Source organism: Canis lupus, chromosome 13, assembly GCF_003254725.2.
Source record: "Canis lupus dingo isolate Sandy chromosome 13, ASM325472v2, whole genome shotgun sequence".
Classification (NCBI taxonomy): domain Eukaryota; kingdom Metazoa; phylum Chordata; class Mammalia; order Carnivora; family Canidae; genus Canis; species Canis lupus.
Window position 1 is genome coordinate 35,368,430 of NC_064255.1, and position 19,222 is coordinate 35,387,651.

The following is a 19,222-nucleotide window of genomic DNA, read 5'->3' on the forward strand; positions in this document are numbered from 1 at the left end:
AAGGCACCCCTCTCCCCATCTGCAGAGGGCCCAAGAAAGACAGTGCTGCTGACGGGTAAAGATGTTAAACCAGGAGCCTCAAAGACTGGGGCAGAGATGGAATTTTCAATGAACAATACTAGACACCTAGACAGCCATTTGGAAGAAGATCAAAATAGACCCATACCTCACACCAAACACAACGATAAACTCCAAATGATCTAGGATCTAAATGTAAAACAGAAAACCATAAAATAAGTTCAAGTAACATGGGTTTATTCCTCTAAAACCTGGATATAGGAAAAGGCTCTATAACTATGATGCAAATCCAAGTACAGTTTTAAAAACTGATAAATTATGTAAAAATACAGCAAGAATACCACAAAGCCAAAATATAAATAATCTGAGAGAAAAATTTTTACAATATATATCACAAAGGGCTAAGAGCTCTAATATATAAAGAAGTCATAAAAATTGAGAAAAAGCTAAAATCCAATAGAAAAAATGAGCAAAAATTATGAGGCAGATACTTTAAAAAAAATATATATATATATATGTATATATAAAGATGGTCCTTGCCAATTAAAAAGATGTTGAATATCACCTATAGTATATCTAGTTGGTCAAAATGTAAAAGCACAATAACAAGCTGTTAACAAACCTATACAGAAAAAGCACCCTGGGGATCTCTGGGTGGTGCAGCGGTTTGGCGCCTGCCTTTGGCCCAGGGCGCGATCCTGGAGACCCGGGATCGAATCCCATTGGGCTCCTCCCGGTGCATGGAGCCTGCTTCTCCCTCTGCCTGTGTCTCTGCCTCTCTCTCTCTCTCTGTGACTATCATAAATAAATAAAAATTAAAAAAAAAAAAAGAAAAAAGAAAAAGCACCCTGGTGCACTGCTCCTGTGAATGCAAGGTGGATGACCTTTACAGAGAGAAATTTGGTAAAATCTAACAAAAGTGTGTCTATGTGTTTCTTTTTTTAACCTTTTGACCCAGGAATTCCATTTCTAGGAATTTATGCTGAAGACACAACATCAATAACACAGAAATACATATATATGAGGTTATTCACTGCAGCATCAATTGTAATTACAAAACAACAGGAATCAAAATGCCCATGCAGAGAAGACTGGTGAACAGAATATGGCACATACACACATACGGTGTGCTACATACCCGTGAAAATGGTGCAGGGGAGGTCCCCATAACCTGAGAGGGATCAATTTCTAGGATATGCTGGCAAACATGACAGAACAAAGTCAAATATAAAAGAACATATCTAATATGCTACCTTTTGCACAAGAAAAAGAAATAAGAACATCTATCTGGTTTTTCCTAACAACGAACAAGCAAACAACCCCACCAGAGTAAAAAACCAGGAACAGATTAGATTAGTCACCTATGAAGGTAGATGGGAATGAGAGGGGTAAGAGAAGCAGTGGCCCTTCTCTGGATATGACTTTTTGTACAGCTTTGACTTTTGGAACTATTCTCATGTTCTGTATAATAGTTAAAAAAAAAATCAGTCAATCAAGATGGGGGAACCTTGAATGGCCATACAAACAGAACCAATAAGCCTAACTACATTTCAAATAACATAATTACCTTGACAGGGAAGATTAAAGAACAAACCCAGTCAACTTCTAATCATAGTACCTTGTATATTTATCCCCAGTATAAAAAGAGCACAAACAATTCTTAAATTCTACTTAAAGGGATCCCTGGGTGGCGCAGCGGTTTGGCGCCTGCCTTTGGCCCAGGGCGCGATCCTGGAGACCCGGGATCGAATCCCACATCGGGCTCCCTGCATGGAGCCTGCTTCTCCCTCTGCCTATGTCTCTGCCTCTCTCTCTCTCTCTGTGTGACTATCATGAATAAATAAATAAAATCTTTAAAAAAAAAAAATTCTACTTAAAGCTCTGTTTTTATAGTGACATTGCTTGTTAATTCTGAAACTACTTTCTATATACTCTAAGACTGAGAAAATGAATAAATATGTTGATAATGCCAGGAGCCAGATTTCTCACTATTAGAGAAGGAAGATATAAATACAACAGAGGGAAAGACTAGAAATACCCCTCAGGTTTTGGATTGGAATTAGAGATAACAGGGCATGAACTCCAGAACACTATAAACTTCTCAAAGGGCCTAGAAGCAATAGCAGATTTAGTGCCAGATTTTGCTTTCTAAATACCATTTGCCAACAAAAGGAACTAGAATACCAGAAAAGGATATCTGATTTCAAAGCTGAGACAGGGAAAGTACAAAATGAACATAAATATCTCCACCCAGAAAGTAAAGAAATGCTCAAAAACTGATGAGGAACATACCAAAGGATACCAGGGCCAGCTTGTAAGAGCACCCACTGGCCCAATCTAGCCAATGGGCTGCAAAATAAAGAATGAGAGCAAAGGATAAAAACCCACTGAATAAAGTGAAGATCTGTAAGTCCACAGTAATGATGAATGGATGGGAAGAGGGAAGGAGGCAGAGAGAAGGATGGGAAAGCTCTTACGTGCACAAGAATGCTAACCTGTAAATGGATAAGGACTGATGAAGTTAGACGATCAGCTTTTGGCAACCATCAATTGACTCAGGTAGAAATCTTCCTTGAATGCCAAATCTAGTAGGCAAGAGTTTGATGAGAAACAGGATATTTACATGGTCTCAAAGTATTTTCCCACAAATTACTTATTAATTACAAAAAGGAATATAGTTAAGTTTACACTGAAGAAACCCAGCCTACTCCACTGAAGCCAAAAATCAAAGTTATGGCCAATAATGGGACAAACCAGCCTCACGCGCTTCCTGATATAATGCACAGCTTCCCTTATTCTGCATCCGCCACTCTAGCAAAATGCATAACATCATAATCATGAAGCAACTGCAGGGAAACCCAAGCTGAGGAATATTCTATAAAATAAATAGTTGGTATTCTTCAGAAATATCGGCATCACAAAAGACACAGGGAAGCTGAGAAACTATACCAGATTAAATATTACTAAATAATGTGGAAACTAAAAGCAATGTGTGATCCTGAGCTGAATCCTAGTTCTAGAAATAGAACTGCTGCACTGAGGTACTTAGTAGAATTGAAGAGATAAAGGAATTCTATCAGTTTTAAATTTCCTGATTTTAATCATCATACTATGTAAATGATCTCATCCTTAGGAAACACACACTTAGGTGTTCAGGGAAGGGGCCTCAGGTCTTTAACCTACTCTCAAATGGCCCTAAAAACTGTATGTAAATACACAGAGTTCAAATAATAAAGCAAATGATACATGATGGATCTGGATGAAGAATATACCAGAGTTCTTTACACCATTCTTGAAGCTTGAATTTTTTGGAAATTTAAAGTTATTTAAAATCAAAAGTTTAAAAAAATTAAAATTCTGGTAAACTCAATCACGGAACAAGTCTATTAAAAATAGGATGTGGGGGAGCGGCGCACCTGGGTGACTCAGTGATTGAGCATCTGCCTTTGGCTCACGGTGTGATCCCAGGGTCCTGGGATCGATACCCGCATCGGGCTCCCTGCATGGAGCCTGCTTCTCCCTCTGCCTGTGTCTCTGTTTCTCTCTGTGTGTCTCTCATGAATAAATAAAAATTAAAAAAAAAAAAAAAAAGGATATATGGGGACCTGGCTGGCTCAGTCAGTAGAGCATGCAACTCTTCATCTCAGGGTCATGATTTCAAGCCCCACACTGGGCATAGAGGTTACTTGAAAATACATATGCATACATACATAAATCCTAAAAACATCTTAATTTAAACAAACAATATGTGTTTTCATAAACATAAGTACTGTGAAATATACACATTTGGGAATACAGATGAAATTGGGGAAGACAAATTACAGACTAAGATCATAAGCCACAAGCAGAATAGTCATTCTTTCACTCAAAACACACACTGTGTTCCTTCAGCAAGCCAGCCACTGGGCTAGGCAATGAGAATGTGGTATCACAGCAGTACACAGTACAATGAAAAAGCCACCATTGTGGGGATCCCTGGGTGGCTCAGCGGTTTAGCGCCTTTGGCCCAGGGCGCGATCCTGGAGTCCCGGGATCAAGTCCCACGTCAGGCTCCCGGCATGGAGCCTGCTTCTCCTTCCTCCTGTTTCTCTGCCTCTCTCTCTCTCTCTCTGTATCGTAAATAAATAAATAAATCTTAAAAAAAAAAAAAAAAGCCACCATAGGGGCACTATGATGAAAGTGACACCATGAAAGCTGCCACACTCTTCATCATGAATCAAGTCTAGCATAGGGGTCTAATTTCTTTTCCCTGAAAAAATTAAAACCCTGGAATACAACTGGAGCTATACCGTCAAAAGAATTAGAGAGAAAGTGACTCAGGAAGAAATATTGAGGGAGTTGTGGTTTTTAAGCCAGCTAAAAGAAGTTGGAGGAAACATGGTAAAAATCCTACAGCAGAAATAAAGTAATAACAGGAGACTTTAAAAACAAAGAGAACTAGCAGACATCTAAGAACATTCTACCCAATGAGAGCAGAAAACATATTCTTCACAAATATGTATACATGGAACATTCTCCAGGAGAGACAACATGCTAGATCATACATGATATCTCAGTAAATTTAAATGAACTGAAATCACACAAAGTATGATCTCTAACTGCAACAGAATTATATTAGAAATCAACAACAGGTGGAAATTTGGGGAATTCACAAATATTTGCAAATTAAATAGCACACATCTAAATAGCCAATGTGTCAAAGAAGAAATGACAAGGGAAATTAGAAAATAATTTGAGCCAAATGAAAACAAAAACACAATATATCAAAAATGGGATGCAGTAAAAGCTGTGGTTGGAGGGAAATTTATAGCTACAAATACCTCTTAAAAAGAGAAAAAGATCTCAAGTCAACAACCCAAGAAACTACAAAAAGTACCTGCAAACTAAAATCAAAGCAAGGGAAGAAAATAATAAAGACTATTATCTTTATTCTCAAAAATAAATAAAAGAGATAATTTTAAAAATAGAGAAAAATCTACAAAACTAAAAGCTGGTTCCTTAAAAAAGATCAATGAAATTGACAAAATGCCCCCCAAAAAGGACAGAAGAGTCACATTACTAAAATCAGGGCTGAAAGAGGGTGTCTGGCTGGCTCAGTCAGAAGATCATTTGACTCTTGATCTCAGGGCTGTGAGTCTGAGCCCCACGTTGGATGTAGAGATTACATACATACACACATACATACACAAACAAACTAACTTAAAAAATAAAAAATAAAATAAAATAAAGGCTGAAAGAACAGATATTACTACCAATATTAAAAATTAAAAAGGATTATTGGAACACCTGGGTGGATCAGCAGTTGAGTGGCTGCCTTCTAATCTGGGCCTGATCCCAGGGTTCCGGGATCAAGTCCCATTATCGGGCTCCCCACAGGGAGCCTGCTTCTCCCTCTGCCTGTGTCTCTGCCTCTCTTTCTGTGTCTCTCAATAAAATTAATAAAATCTCAAAAAAAAAAAAAAACTTAAAAGTACAAAAACAGGGGATCCCTGGGTGGCGCAGTGGTTTGGCGCCTGCCTTTGGCCCAGGGCGCGATCCTGGAGACCCAGAATCAAATCCCACGTCGGGCTCCCAGTGCATGGAGCCTGCTTCTCCCTCTGCCTGTGTCTCTGCCTCTCTCTCTCTCTCTCTATCATAAATAATAAATAAAAAAAAAATTTATAAAAATAAATAAATAAATAATAAAAAAATAAAAGTACAAAAACATGAAGTTCCTATGGGAGATTTACACAACATATTAAAACAAATTCATTTTCAAAATTCTAATTGAACAATAAAAACTCAAGAAATGAAAGAAAATCCTATTTGATAAACAACTTCAAATATATGGAGAGGAAAGGCCTGGAAATCACAATTCCTGTAACTCTGACACTAACTCAGTATAATGAGAGGAAAATCTTTACCTAGGTAACAGTGGAATTCTGAGCCTAAGACAGGTTAAACTCAGCACAAACTGCACTAGACAAAGTGATGATTTTTTAAATAGAATTCTAAAGTTAGAACATTGCTGAAAAGCTACAGAAATGTTCCAAAAAAACAGATAGAAATAGAGAGGAAGTCTATCCCCATGTGCATACAAATGCAAGCTTATTTTTGTTTACCCACAGCACTAATTACTTTAACAGAGGCAGAATATTTTAATTAAGACAAATAATCAATATTACACTTCTCTTGTCAAGTCTGGTTAATGAATTTACTCTGCTATGTAACCATAAAATGTCTAGGATAGATCTAAAATTAGTGAAAATAGCTTTGTATGGCTTGTGGAACTCTTCTCAAAGTTCCAGGCTTTTAAAACAGATCTGAGAAGTATTTCTATATTATCTTTCCCTTGTGAAACAAACAACAGATATTGCTGTCAAAACTTTGTTACTACAGATGATGATACACAATCACTGTGTTCTAACTAATATGCTGGACAAAAGGCACTATCTAGACACTATAAGCAAATAAAATGGATATAAGAAAGACAATGACCCTATTCTGGGAGACTGACAATCTATTTCAAATGAAATCAACCAAATGCTTTCTTTGAATGTTCTGTAGTCATGACTCTACTTTTAGTGTGACGAACAGAAAAGCTTTAAGCATGACTTTCTTGGGTCAATTACAACAATCATCACTGGAAAGTAATGAGTAATGCAGAAATTCATTGATAGCAATGCTTCAACCTACATTACACCTAAATAAACCTACACCAAGTTCTGCAAGGTAAATAAAGAGATGAGGTCCCGATGAGAAGAAAAAAAAAAAAAAACATAGTAAGAAAAATAGGCAAAGAGTTTTGAATAAATAATTCCTATAGAAAGGAAGAGAGTATGGCGGTTAAGAGGATAGATGCTGGAGACAAACTCATGGGTTTAAATCCCCACATCACCACTTACTTGCCATGACTTGAGCAAGTCAATGAATGTTTCTGCATCTCAATTTCCTCATCCATAAACTAGGGACAACAACAGTGACTATTTCCTAAAATTTTTGTAAGAATGAAGTTGCTTTATATGTAAAGTTTACATACAACACCTTATATCTTAGATATGACACCAAAAGCACGAGCAATTAAGAAAACACAGATAAACTGGACTTCAACAAAACTTAAAACATCTCTGCTTCAAAGGTCACCATCAAGAAAGTGAAAAGACAATACATAGGAGAAAATTTTTAAAAATCATATATCAGATAGGGAAACTATATCCAGAACATAAAAAGATCTGTTACAACTCAGTAAGAAAAAGACAAATAACCCAAGTAAAAAAATGGTTTGTAAAGGATCTGAATAGACATTTTTCCAAAGAAATATACAAATGGTCAATAAGCACAATGAAAAGATGTTCAGCATCATTAGCTCCAAGGGAAAAATGAATCACAGCTACGATGAGATACCACTTCACACTCAGTAAATGACTACACTCAAAAAGATAATAACGGGTGTTGGCGAGGATACAGAGAAATTGGAACTCTCACACACTGCTGATGAGAATATAAAATGGTACAACCACTTTGGAGAACAAGCTGGCAGTTCCTCAAAAAGTTAAACACTGAGTTACCATATGACCCAGCAATTCCATTTACTAGGCTTATACATAAGAGAACTAAAAACATATGTCCACACAAAAACTTGTATGTTGAATGTTCATAGCACCATTACTGATGATAGCCAAAAAGTAGAAACAACCCAAATGCCCAACAACTGATGAATGGGTAAACAAAAAGTGGTCTATCCATATAGAATAATATTACCAGCAGTAAAAAAAAGAAGTATTGAATCATGCCCCAACATGGATGAATCCTGAAAACATTATGTTAAGTGAAAAGAGTCACAAAAGACCACATTGTTGTATGATTCCACGTATAGGAAATGTCCAGAACAGGTAAGTCCACAGATAGATGAGTGACTGACTGCCTGAGACTGAATGAGGAGTTATTGTTACGGGGCATGGGACTTCCTGATAGGGTATGAAATGTCCTAAGACTGACTGTGGTGATGTATGCACAACTTTGAGAATATAGTAAAAACCATGGAATTGTATAAAGGGGTAAACTGTATTAAAACTGTTAAAGAAAAAAAGCACCTTAGAACAGTGCCTTCACACAATAACTGCAAATTGCTTATTTTTATTTCAGGCAGAAGGAAATCCCTTCAACATGAAAATGGGAAAGCAAATTTGAATTAACTGAAATTGGCCAAAAGATCATTTCACTTGAAACAGTTGCTGAATGGACAGGACATATTCAGAAGTAACAAGAAATAAAACAGTTCAACACCACAAAGCATTCTGTTTCAAATATAGATCAGAAGCCTAGCTGCTAGTAATGACTAGAGGAGACACTTGGTTCTTAAACATTGGGGCAAGCCCCCAAAGACTATCAAACTCTTTTCCTTCTGGCCTTCAAAATAGTTGTAGGAAAAGTGAGCAGGAAAAAAAAAATCTGAAAGAGGTTGCTTCAAATAGTATATCTGAATAGTATATTTGGATTTCAAAAATTAAATGGAAGTGATGTAGTTTTGTCATAACTTCACGTGGTTTTCTAGGGAGCTAAACGATTTTATAACCTTGGAGAAAATGTTCACTGTTCAGATTTAGAGACTAAGGAGAACCATACCACTTTGCTTCTAGGAGTTATGGAGTGATTCCCTACCAACGTATTTGTCAGGGTTTAAAAAGCAGAAAAGAAACTGTTGCAGAGGAAAATTTTTCCTCTACCCTTCAAATGTTCTTCTGGATGGTCCAAGGTTTAAATTGACATGACACAACTTAACAGAAAATCCCATTTAATTTCATACATTTGGGAACCCCACATACATGAGAGGTAGTACAAAGACAGATAAAATGAGGGATCTATGCCCCCTGAACCAAGGAATGGGATAGGTCTGAGGCTTTAAAGGGGAGGGCCACAATTCACAGGGCAATAAGAAGAAAAGCACATGTTTGGTAATTAGATACATGCCCTGCATATAGATGGGTCATTCAAATAAAATTTATCTCCACTAATAACTCTTATTCTGGGAAAGATACCAAACTGAGATTCTTCTAGGTCACTAAGAGAGGGACAAAAGTTTCTCTTGATCCTACAGAGTTTCAGTTGTCTTCAGCTCAAAAGAGTCCACATGTCAAAGAGGCACAGTTTGGGGAGACTTGCTCTGAACTCCCTCAAGACCAAGACCTGAAAGATCAGACCTTTGTAAGTGAGGAAGAGGCTGTAGTCAGCCCTGGCACCAAAGCTCCCATGAGCAGAGGCCAGAAGGCACAAGTGGCAGGAACTAGAAGGTACAGGGAGAACAGAACCTCAATGTTCTACTTGCTCTCCCTCGAGAACAAAGATCAAGTCCATGTTTTTTTAATTTGGAACAGCTACAGAAGATGCCCTTAGACACTCAATGCTGGTTTCCGGGTCCTTTCCTGCCAGCTTCAACCTATACAGCAGGATCCCCACACATCCCCATAAAACAAAGCCCGCAGACCACGCCCAGTACTCTAAACTCAGTTTCATCTCCATTCAACCTTATTTTGAAAAGTTTCAGAAATAAAAAAGATGCATTTTTTTTATCTCAACAAACGACTGATTTTCTGATAGCCCAAAGCTACTTCTACTTGGTGTAAACATCTAATTCTCCTGCAAGTAGTGGTCACCACACTAAAATTCAGTACTTTCCATCAGGCATAACTAGTCAGATTGGGCTCAGCAACTTCTATTGGCCAAATACCAATGCTTCCAACATCGACTTAATTGTTCATCTCTTTCAGCTGGGGGAAGGGGGTGTCCTTCAGTTCTTCAGCCCATCCCCAAATTATTTTCTCATCACCAATTCAAGTCTCCTGAAAATAAAACAAAGCCATCTGTTTTCTTTCCTCTATACATTCCATAAACCCTAATAGGAAAATAGCACCACTGTATGTCAATTATATCTCAATAAACTAAGGGGGAAAATCAAAAGAAAGGAAGAAAAGAAAAGGAAGGAACGAACTATCACAAAACATCAGTTTAGAGGAAGAATTTGACACAGATGTTAGAAGAAAAAACTGCAAACCTGAAGCAATTTCATTTAAGAATGGAGATACATGATGAGATGAAAGTAAATGCACTGGTCACAAAGCATTTATTAATGTGACTATCTGATTTCTATTCTTCAAAAGAAGAAAGGTTTTCATTTCTTTTTATTTACCTTTTTTCATTGATTCTAATTAACCCAGAAAATAACAGAGCTCATTATGAAATAATTAGGCACTGCAACAAAAGAGATTTTGCTATATTAATTACAGAAATTAAGAAAGGAAAACCCACCTCTGGAAAACATACAAAATTCCTTTCTGTTAAGAACACATATACAAAATACAGTAAAGAATTCAAATTCATATTGAGAGGTCACAATCACAAAATCAGAGAGGTCATTACTATGAACAAATTCAAAATTAACTGGACAAGCATGCTCAATGCATTCAAAGAATTTTAAATCATTGCAAATCATTCACTTAACCATGCTGGAAGAAGAATTTCCCTCTTCAACAGACAACATAAATCAATAGGGTGCCCCATCAAACAAGGACTAAACAATAATCAGGTTTTTAACAGTTCTGATTTAAAGTTACTTAAATCAGAATGTTCCAAAGATCACAATCCAGAAATTTTAACCATTCATTCACACCACCATGAAACAAGCACTTAAAAAAAGGAACCAAAAGAAACTAAGCACATAGATCATGTACCTGGATCAATGAGAACTTCTTGTGCCCCTGGAAGAAAGAACAGATTATGGTCTTTTATTTGAAAAACAAAACTTCTTTCAAAGACAACTACTAATCACATTTCATGATTCACATCGCCTTGCAAAGTCTGAGGCACTTGTATCTGATCAGAAATGCAATTCTGAGTGACAGTATGTCACATGTTCAGTGCCTTTTTGCTTTAGAAGGAACGAAAGAACAGCTGCCATTACTAGTACTCTAAACAAACTGTGGAGGGCCTCTTGACTCCTGCCCTCCCACCCTCCAAGCGCATGTTCCTCCACTCTCCTTAATCAAGTATGAGAATTGCTTATTCCCACAGCTAAGCCAAATGACAAAGGAATAGTAATTTGTTTGTGCAAATATATGCCCACAGCTTGGAATGAGGGCAAAGTTACTGGCAGGTCATACGGAATTTAGCTCCACTCTCCTGAAATCTCACACTAACACACTCACTGAATTACTGGATGCTTCACAAACTAAGGATTTCCAACTTTTAGAAGGTACAAAACAGTTAAATTCATTATTATCAAGAAGCTTTGAAAACCTCAATCGTCTGCTAAATGGCCCAAATATCAATGAGATCCAATTAGCCTTCTCTGTAGAGCGTAATTTCCCATGATGGCAAAACACACCTTAAAAAGTACTGGTTCCAAGACTTGTGTTTATTATTAGTTAGGATCATTTTTAAGCATGTTAGCAAGATTCAAAAAGGTTATGTCCCAATGACAGGCATTCTTATTGAAATAGCATATTTATATAGAGAATAAGTCCCATAATCCTATTATGAGCTATTTTCTGCATTGCAATGTCTATATTTAAAGGCAGACAAATAAAAATCACTGTAACATAGAAGCTGTGAGTATAATAAACAAACAGGTGCTTTCTATTGAATACCAACTACACACCAAGCAGAATGCTTGAGAGCCACTGCGTGTGATCCTCAGAGCAGCCCTGCGTAGACAGGGATGATTAAGCCGCACCACTGATGAGACCAGTCAGAGGAGCCAGGAACATCCCACCATTACACTGCCCATGCTGCCATGCCCTGTGACAGAGTGGATAGATCTGCCCCGAGGGGACATTCAGCTGTGTGGACCCTTGGAGAATTTGGGGTTTCCAGATAACCCTAGAAACTTTCTGTTCAGTGAAAAACCTGGTCAAATATACTACACAGTGCCACATCTGTGAAATAAGGAATGTGACTGGAGCTTTTTTCTGCCTCTGCTCAGAGTCATTATCATCATCATCAATTATTTGACCTCTCAGCACATCTAGTGATGAACTGGGCCCCATACCAAGTGCACTCCGATTGCAGAGCTTTTAAAGTTCTCTTATTCAATGTGTAAAAATCTTCATCTCGTGTCTCACACAGGCAGCCGACTATCACTTCTCACTGGTGTGGACGGACTGCCTGAAACAACCCTCTTCTGCCTTTTAAATTCCCTTCATCTAATCCAATAGGAGTCGGTAAGCCACATGGCCTAGATAGTTTTTTCAAACAGCAAAGGAAAAGCTCAGCTGCCAAAAATGGACAGCTTTTTACCAAATGGACTTTAACATCTAATTAGACTTCCTGGCAGCCTTTTATTAGCTCATTTCTAGGCACTTAATAGTTTCTGATTGGGAAGAGGAGCACATGTACTTTGCTGTCCGTTATCTGGCCTACTCAGGAGGCCTCTTGTCTTAGGTGTGTGAGGGGTGGGGAAATAATGGGTGCTGTCTGAAGAAATCACACAGTGGCAGAAAGGGTGTCCTCCAGCCAGGTCTCTAAGGGGTGAAGTACCTTGACGTGCTCGGAAATTTGATTATCGGCATCACCAGGCTCCAATGGACTGATTTTCACATTAACCAATACCAGAAGACTAATAATATAAGAAAAGTGGAAGTTGAACTTATCAATGTAATAGAAGGCATAATTATCAGTCAGACCAAAATATCATAGTTCAAAAATCAGCACAAAAATTTCTCCTCAAAGGCCCAATCTCAGGCAGGAGGTTATGCAGTGAGCACGCACACAGCAGAGCTGGAAGGGGTTTTCCTAGGTTACCTGGGACGACATTTCTGTTAGAGACAGACCTGCTGCGTAGATGAGCGATCAAGGCTGATCATGGTGCCTCTCACAGACAGGAGCCAAGACAAAACGGTCAACTCCCATGTAACTCTCCCTCTGCCACCTTTTCTAGGCTGGCTGAGCCCTGACTCATGGATAGATGACCCTCGTGGGTCTACAGACAGGATGACACCCCCAATCGCTTGAAGCCAATCTCTGGGAGCCAAGCCACACTGCCAGGGTTTAGACCCCTGCTCTGACACCTGCTAACTCTGTGAGCTTGGTCAGGTTGCTTACGCTGTGCCTCAATTTCCACATCTGCAAAATAGGGACAATAATCAAGGCTATCCTGCTGGGTTGCTGTGAGAATGAAAGGATTACACCGGTTTGTGTAAAGTGCTGAGAATTGTGTGTAGCACGTTCTAAGTGCTAAACAAATGGTAACTATTAAGGTGATTTCACAAACCTCTCTTCTAATCATCTTTCCTACTTCCTTGTTTTCCCATTTACAAGTTCTTGGGGAGCACCCTACTGCTCCACCCCATAACTTGTGGAAAGTAGGGGGAAGGGGCCCCTTCCTCCCCACTCCTCTGGTTTCCATGAGGAGGGCTCTCCCCAAAACACTCCTGACTGTGTGCCCCGATTGTCCTCCTCACTCAAGTGGCATGATTTCCAACTTCAGGATGTTTGGGAGGTGAGCTGCATATGGAAAACCCTTCTCTTTCCCTGGGTGCTGGCCCACTGCAGGGTGCTTGGCTTCCTACACCCTGAAGACAGGGGCAGGTCCTCTCCTGGGAAGGCCTGCTGCAGCCCAGAGCCCCCTGGGATGAGCGAGTCTCTCCAGCTCTGAATACAGTATGACTTGCCCATTTTCCTGCGTCCCTAAAGTTCATGGAGAATGGGGCTTTATCAGTAATAAAGGGGCCATTTGTCTCCACCTGCCTCCTCTTCCATCTCATCTCCCAGTTGGCTGGTGGAGAAAATAGGAGTGCAATGATTGGGCCCCCTTTAGCCCTAACATAGGCTAATGGACAAAAAGTTCTGTGACTTCAGACAGGTCTGGGTGACCACATAACGGCCCTATCTCTGTGCTGCTGCGAAAGCATGAGTGCAGGAACTGCTGACCCTCCTCAAATAGCTCACTCATTTCTTAACTGCATCTTTCTTCATAAAACCATCATTTCATATTTTAAACCCTTAGTAATCCCCAAAGACTATAAAATGATGGCTCTGTGCAGAATAATAGCTGAAGTTCATGAGCTCTTTTATGAGATAACCACTGTGCTAAACACTTTACATAATTTCTCTCTGATCCTCACAATTCTCCAAAGCAGACATGAGCACCCTTGTTTTTCAGATGAGGAGAAAACTCAGGAAGTATTGACTCAAGTTCACACGGCTAAATGGCAGCGTGCACACTTATACCCAAGTCAAAACATGAGGCTTGGGCAGCCCCGGTGGTGTAGCGGTTTGGCGCAGCCTGCAGCCCGGAGTATGATCCTGGAGACCCGGGATTGAGTCCCATGTTGGGCTCCCTGCATGGAGCCTGCTTCTCCCTCTGCCTGTGTCTCTGCCTCTGTGTGTGTGTGTGTGTGTGTGTCTAGAATAAATAAATAAGATCTTTAAAATAAAAAAATAAAATAAAATAAAACATGAGGCTTGGTCCCTGCAACCAAATCACCTCCTCACTGATGAGCGATCAGGGAACTCACAGTTCTTCAGACTCAAGGCACTCCAGAGACTGTTTCTACTCTTTTATGAAATCATGGCTGACTGGTTTATTATATTGGAAGAAAAGTCCAATTTCATCATTGTTCACGCAGCACACCTGAAATTTTCACACTGAGATCACAGAAGAAAAATAAGATATAACTGGAACACCAGGACATAATGGACAGTGTACTATTCTGAAGCATTAAACAAAACAAAACAAACAAAAAAAAACAAATTAAAGGAACACTGGTTAAGTCTTCCACAAACAGGAAAATTAAGACTTTTCGAAGGTACAACAGCGCCACCTATGGCCACAGAAAATCTTTCCAAGTTGCTGGAAAAGGTGCAACAAAAATTGCCTGCATGCTAAGAAAAGATCAGTAAGGTTTATAAAAATAGGATGCTCGGAGACCTTACTAAAAGCTGAGCTAGCACATACAAAATTCTGCTGTAGGAAAGGGATGGTATTCAGCACTTAATGTGGAATCTTAAACAAGACATAGGCTCATGGAAACGAACCCTAATGAGAAGGGATCTTGGGTGTCTGGTCCAACCTCTTCATTCTCAGGGAGACTGAGACCCAGGGAATCGTCCTTCCACCCTCAGTAGCAAAGCCTACTCCGAGTCCTGGCATCTTGCACTATACCAAAACCTAGCAGAGTTCTATGAGCCTGTATGCATAAAAGTCACATCTGTGTTTTTCTAATAGTAGGTAGTCTAGGTGTCCTGCAAAATACTTCCGAAAGAGCCAGTAAGTATAAATCATACAACTGTGTTGAAATACAAAAATGTTTATTTACATAGTAAAACAGCATGAGTTCCCCTCTTTTATTCTATTTTTAAAAAGTGACAATGTTAGGATGCCTGGGTAGCTCAGTGACTGAGCATCTGCCTTTGGCTCAGGGTGTGATCCTGGGGTCCTGGGATCAAGTCCAGCACTGGGCTTCCCTACAGGGAGTCTGCTTCTCCCTCTGCATGTGTCTCTGCCTCTCTCTCTGTCTCTCATGAATAAATAAAGTCTTAAAAAAAAAAAAGTAACAATGTCAAATCAACATTTTGACTTTTTTAACCTATTAAGAGTACAGAAAAAAAGCAAAATTTTCTTCACTCACAAAAGAGATAAGTTTATTCCCTGAAAACAGCTCAACATCAGTTTTTTGTAATATATTGGCTATGACCAAATTCCTAGTAATTTAAAGGTTACTTTTAGTGGATGATTACATGGTGATATGAATTCCGAATTGTAAAAATATACATCTGTACAAAAAAATCAAGTTATCTAGCTCAAGGCAATTTGGCTGTTCCCCATCTTACTAGAATGACACCAATCTCATCAAAACTTCATACTGCACTGAAGAATGTCACCGTATCCATATCACTTTAAATCATATTCATATTATATGATATGCATAAACATACTGAACATGCATCAGAAACAAACCACTCTGTTCAGTATACAAAGCTGATACTTCTAAATAATCTATGGTATTTGTGACAGCAAATGTTTCCTGAGCACCTCCTAGGTGCTCTGTAGACAAGGTGGCAAATTCTCACAATCACATAAATTAAGCAACATTATTCAAATTCCACAAATGAGAGGAAATATACTTGGGCCATAAAAAGCAAGTCTGACAAGTCCCAAGTCCCATAAAACCTACATAATCATCATTGGAAAGAAAGGAGTCTAGATTGTTACTTTCTCTCAACATTCACTAACTTAATCTTTTCTTTCATACTCATGACTACATAAAACCAATTCGGTCTTTATAACTTTCTCTCCCAACAAGCATCACCAGAGAAAAACAAGTACTAAATCATTAGCAACCGCTGGATTTTCAAAGCCCACTTCTCTTTTGCACTGTCATCATTTTAATGTTTCATTTTTAGTGCTTACAGAGTTAAAACTAAAATACTAACTTCTATGCTGTTGGCTGAGACTAAATCAACTGTGAGAGCATACAATTTCAATCTATGGCCCTCCAGCTCATAGTCTCACTGACATCTCTTCTTTTAAGGTCACATGAGGCTGAGATCCCTAAAGTCTGGGATTGATTAACTCACCAATGTTCAGAAAACCAATCAGAGGGAGGCCAGTTATTGCAATAACAGAGCACATGCCGCACAGTCAAACCAGCCTGGGCCCCAGCCCTGAGTCGGCCCCCACCAGCTGCATGAGAGGGGGCCAGGGACCCATCTCTTTCAGCCTCAATTCTCCACCTGCACAAAAGTAACACTGATGCACCCTCCCACACCTGCCCAGGGGTAGGACGCAAGGAGAGAAGGAGCACAGCCATTGGCTATGCAGGTGCTCAATAATTTCATGGCTATCATGATAATGCTAATGATGGTGATAATTAATAAGCTAAAACAGACAAAAGAGTAGAAGTAACCACAAAGAAGAAACATCTACAGGTCAAAAAGCATTTCTTTTCAGATTGCCTGCAGAATATCCTATCGATGTTTTTTAATAAACCAAGTTTTGTCCGTTAATTATAGACTTACAGGTTCATTGCAAATCTCCAGGAAAAAAAAAGAATTTGTGGCCTCTAATTTTTTAATACTAAGAAAGTTTAAAAAATAAAACAAAAGCAGGGGATCCCTGGGTGGCTCAGCGGTTAAGCATCTGCCTTTGGCCTAGGGCGTGATCCTGGAGTCCCGGGATCGAGTCCCATGTCAGGCTCCCTAGGTGAAGCCTGCTTCTCCCTCTGCCTGTGTCTCTGCCTCTCTCTCTCTCTCCCCGTGTCTCTCATGAATAAATAAATAAAATCTTTAAAATAAATTAATTAATCAATTAATTAGATAGATAGATAAATAAATAAATAAATAAATCAAAAGGAGAACAAAAGCAAAAGAGCAGGGGACTACAGAATTCTTTTGAAACTATGATAACTCAGTGTTAGGAAGGAAAACAATGTCCTTTTCTCAGAGGACATGTGCTGGAAAACCACATAGCCAGGGTCTGAGCTGTCAAGGGTCCTCTAACCAAACTTGCGAATTCAGATCACCAAGTCTTAAAGCTACCTAGCACTCCACACTAACACTATGGTGACATGGCCGCTAACAGTTATCCAGTCCTCTATGTGTCATCTCACACACCTTCACAGGAACCCTAGAAGGGAAGTGCTCTCACTATTTTCCCCGTTTTAGACATAGAGAAACTGAGGCACCAGAGATTAAACACTGCAGGTCACATTAACAGTAAATGACATCTGCATTTATACTGCTGAGAAAGGCACTCAAGGGAGAATCAGCTTGTCTGGTCTTCACCTCCGAGAGCACATGCCATACACCCCTGTGGTAAGACGAAGGGGCTGCAAACAGACAATCCTGAAGTCACCACCCAGGATAAAACAACACACGATACCAAGCACGGTGACAGACCTGGACCCTTCTCTGCATGGAGGGCAGGAAAGTGGGGCCAGCGTGCTCTGTTGGCCCTCGCCTGGGCTTCACCGCACCACGTTCCCATAGGCTGTCTCCAAAGGCAGGAGAGCCTGGGCTTTTTACACTCTGCGAAGCTAAATAAAGACATTTCTCTAGAGCAGACAAAGCAGTTTTTCAAAAAAAGTTTAAACCTTTTCTTTGCCTACATTCAGCAAAGAGGAAAAAGGAAACATTTCTCTAAGAAGTGTCTAGAGTCTCACTAATCACATCAGTAGAACAGTCTCAACACATTATAACTCTTCAAATCACAGGGGAAACAGCCACCTCCAACAAAAGGCACTCCCAGAGAGCACGGGAGCAGGTCTTCTCAGGAGGAAGTAAAGCCGAGTTGGGGAAGGAGGTGGAGCCCCCACAGCAGGGCCAGCAGGACCACAGCCAGGAGGAGGCCCAGCGGTGGCACAGCCTGCGCCAGTCAGCGTGCAGTCAGTGTCCAAGTACAGGAGAAGGAGGCACGCCCAGCCTCAGACTCTACATCCCTTCCTTGCTCTACCTTCCCTTCACATAACTGGGGGACCACAGAAATCATCAAGGACGCTGTGCTGCAGAAGGATAAAACGTCTTCCAGAACCATGACAGATCCGCCTAAGCAGTGCTACAAATGGTGCACGCGGACTCCGGCTGCGCAGCCACAGTAAACCAGCTCCTAAAAGGTATGTCTGTATTCTCTGCTGGTCATGGGAACAGGTATAGCTCAGGGAGCAACACATTCAAGCCACTTCCCTATCCAACACACATTAACTACCACGGGCTTTCTCTTTGGGGGAAAAGGTGCAAAACGTCTCCTCAATCAAAACACACCTAGCAATTGTGTGTAAAGCCTTGACCTCCTTGTTCTTTGTTCTTATCTTCATGACGGAGGCCATCATTCATTCATTACGGGTCAGAAGGGTCAAGTTCATTCAACAAGCACTTGTGAGTCTGCTCCTCCAAAAAAGATTTTTTACTCTTCAATGGTGCTGACAAACATAAGCAACTCAAACTTAACTTATTAAGAGAACTTCATCAAACCGGAAATTAAGGAACAGCCCAGGCTCTGACTTAGCTGTTAAAGTTGACATCTCGAGCTGGCTTCCCTAAATACACAAAAATTTAGAAAAAGATGCAGACACAGAACCTCAAGGTCAGTCTACCAAGAAACTTTATTCAAGTGTTTCAGAAATCAACCAATCAAAAAAAAAAAAAGGAAATCAACCAATCATTGCAATCCGTTCATAGTAAGATTCCATAAGATCAATATCCAACAAAATCAGAAGAAAATGTCTCATGCAAG

The 19,222-nt window shown here is 39.7% G+C and overlaps 1 protein-coding gene across 2 annotated transcripts in view; it reads right to left on the reverse strand.

The window, feature by feature from the left end:
* Positions 1 to 19,222, reverse strand: part of TRAPPC9 (trafficking protein particle complex subunit 9) — a 543,982-nt gene that overhangs the window by 504,850 nt on the left and 19,910 nt on the right. The window contains exon 5 of one of the 2 annotated variants that reach the window (XM_025450136.3): positions 10,725 to 10,751. The exons of the other annotated variant lie outside the window; for it this stretch is intronic. Within the exon in view, the coding sequence (XP_025305921.1) occupies positions 10,725 to 10,751 (27 nt within the window). The remainder of the gene's footprint in view (positions 1 to 10,724; positions 10,752 to 19,222) is intronic. 2 annotated transcript variants of the gene reach the window in all.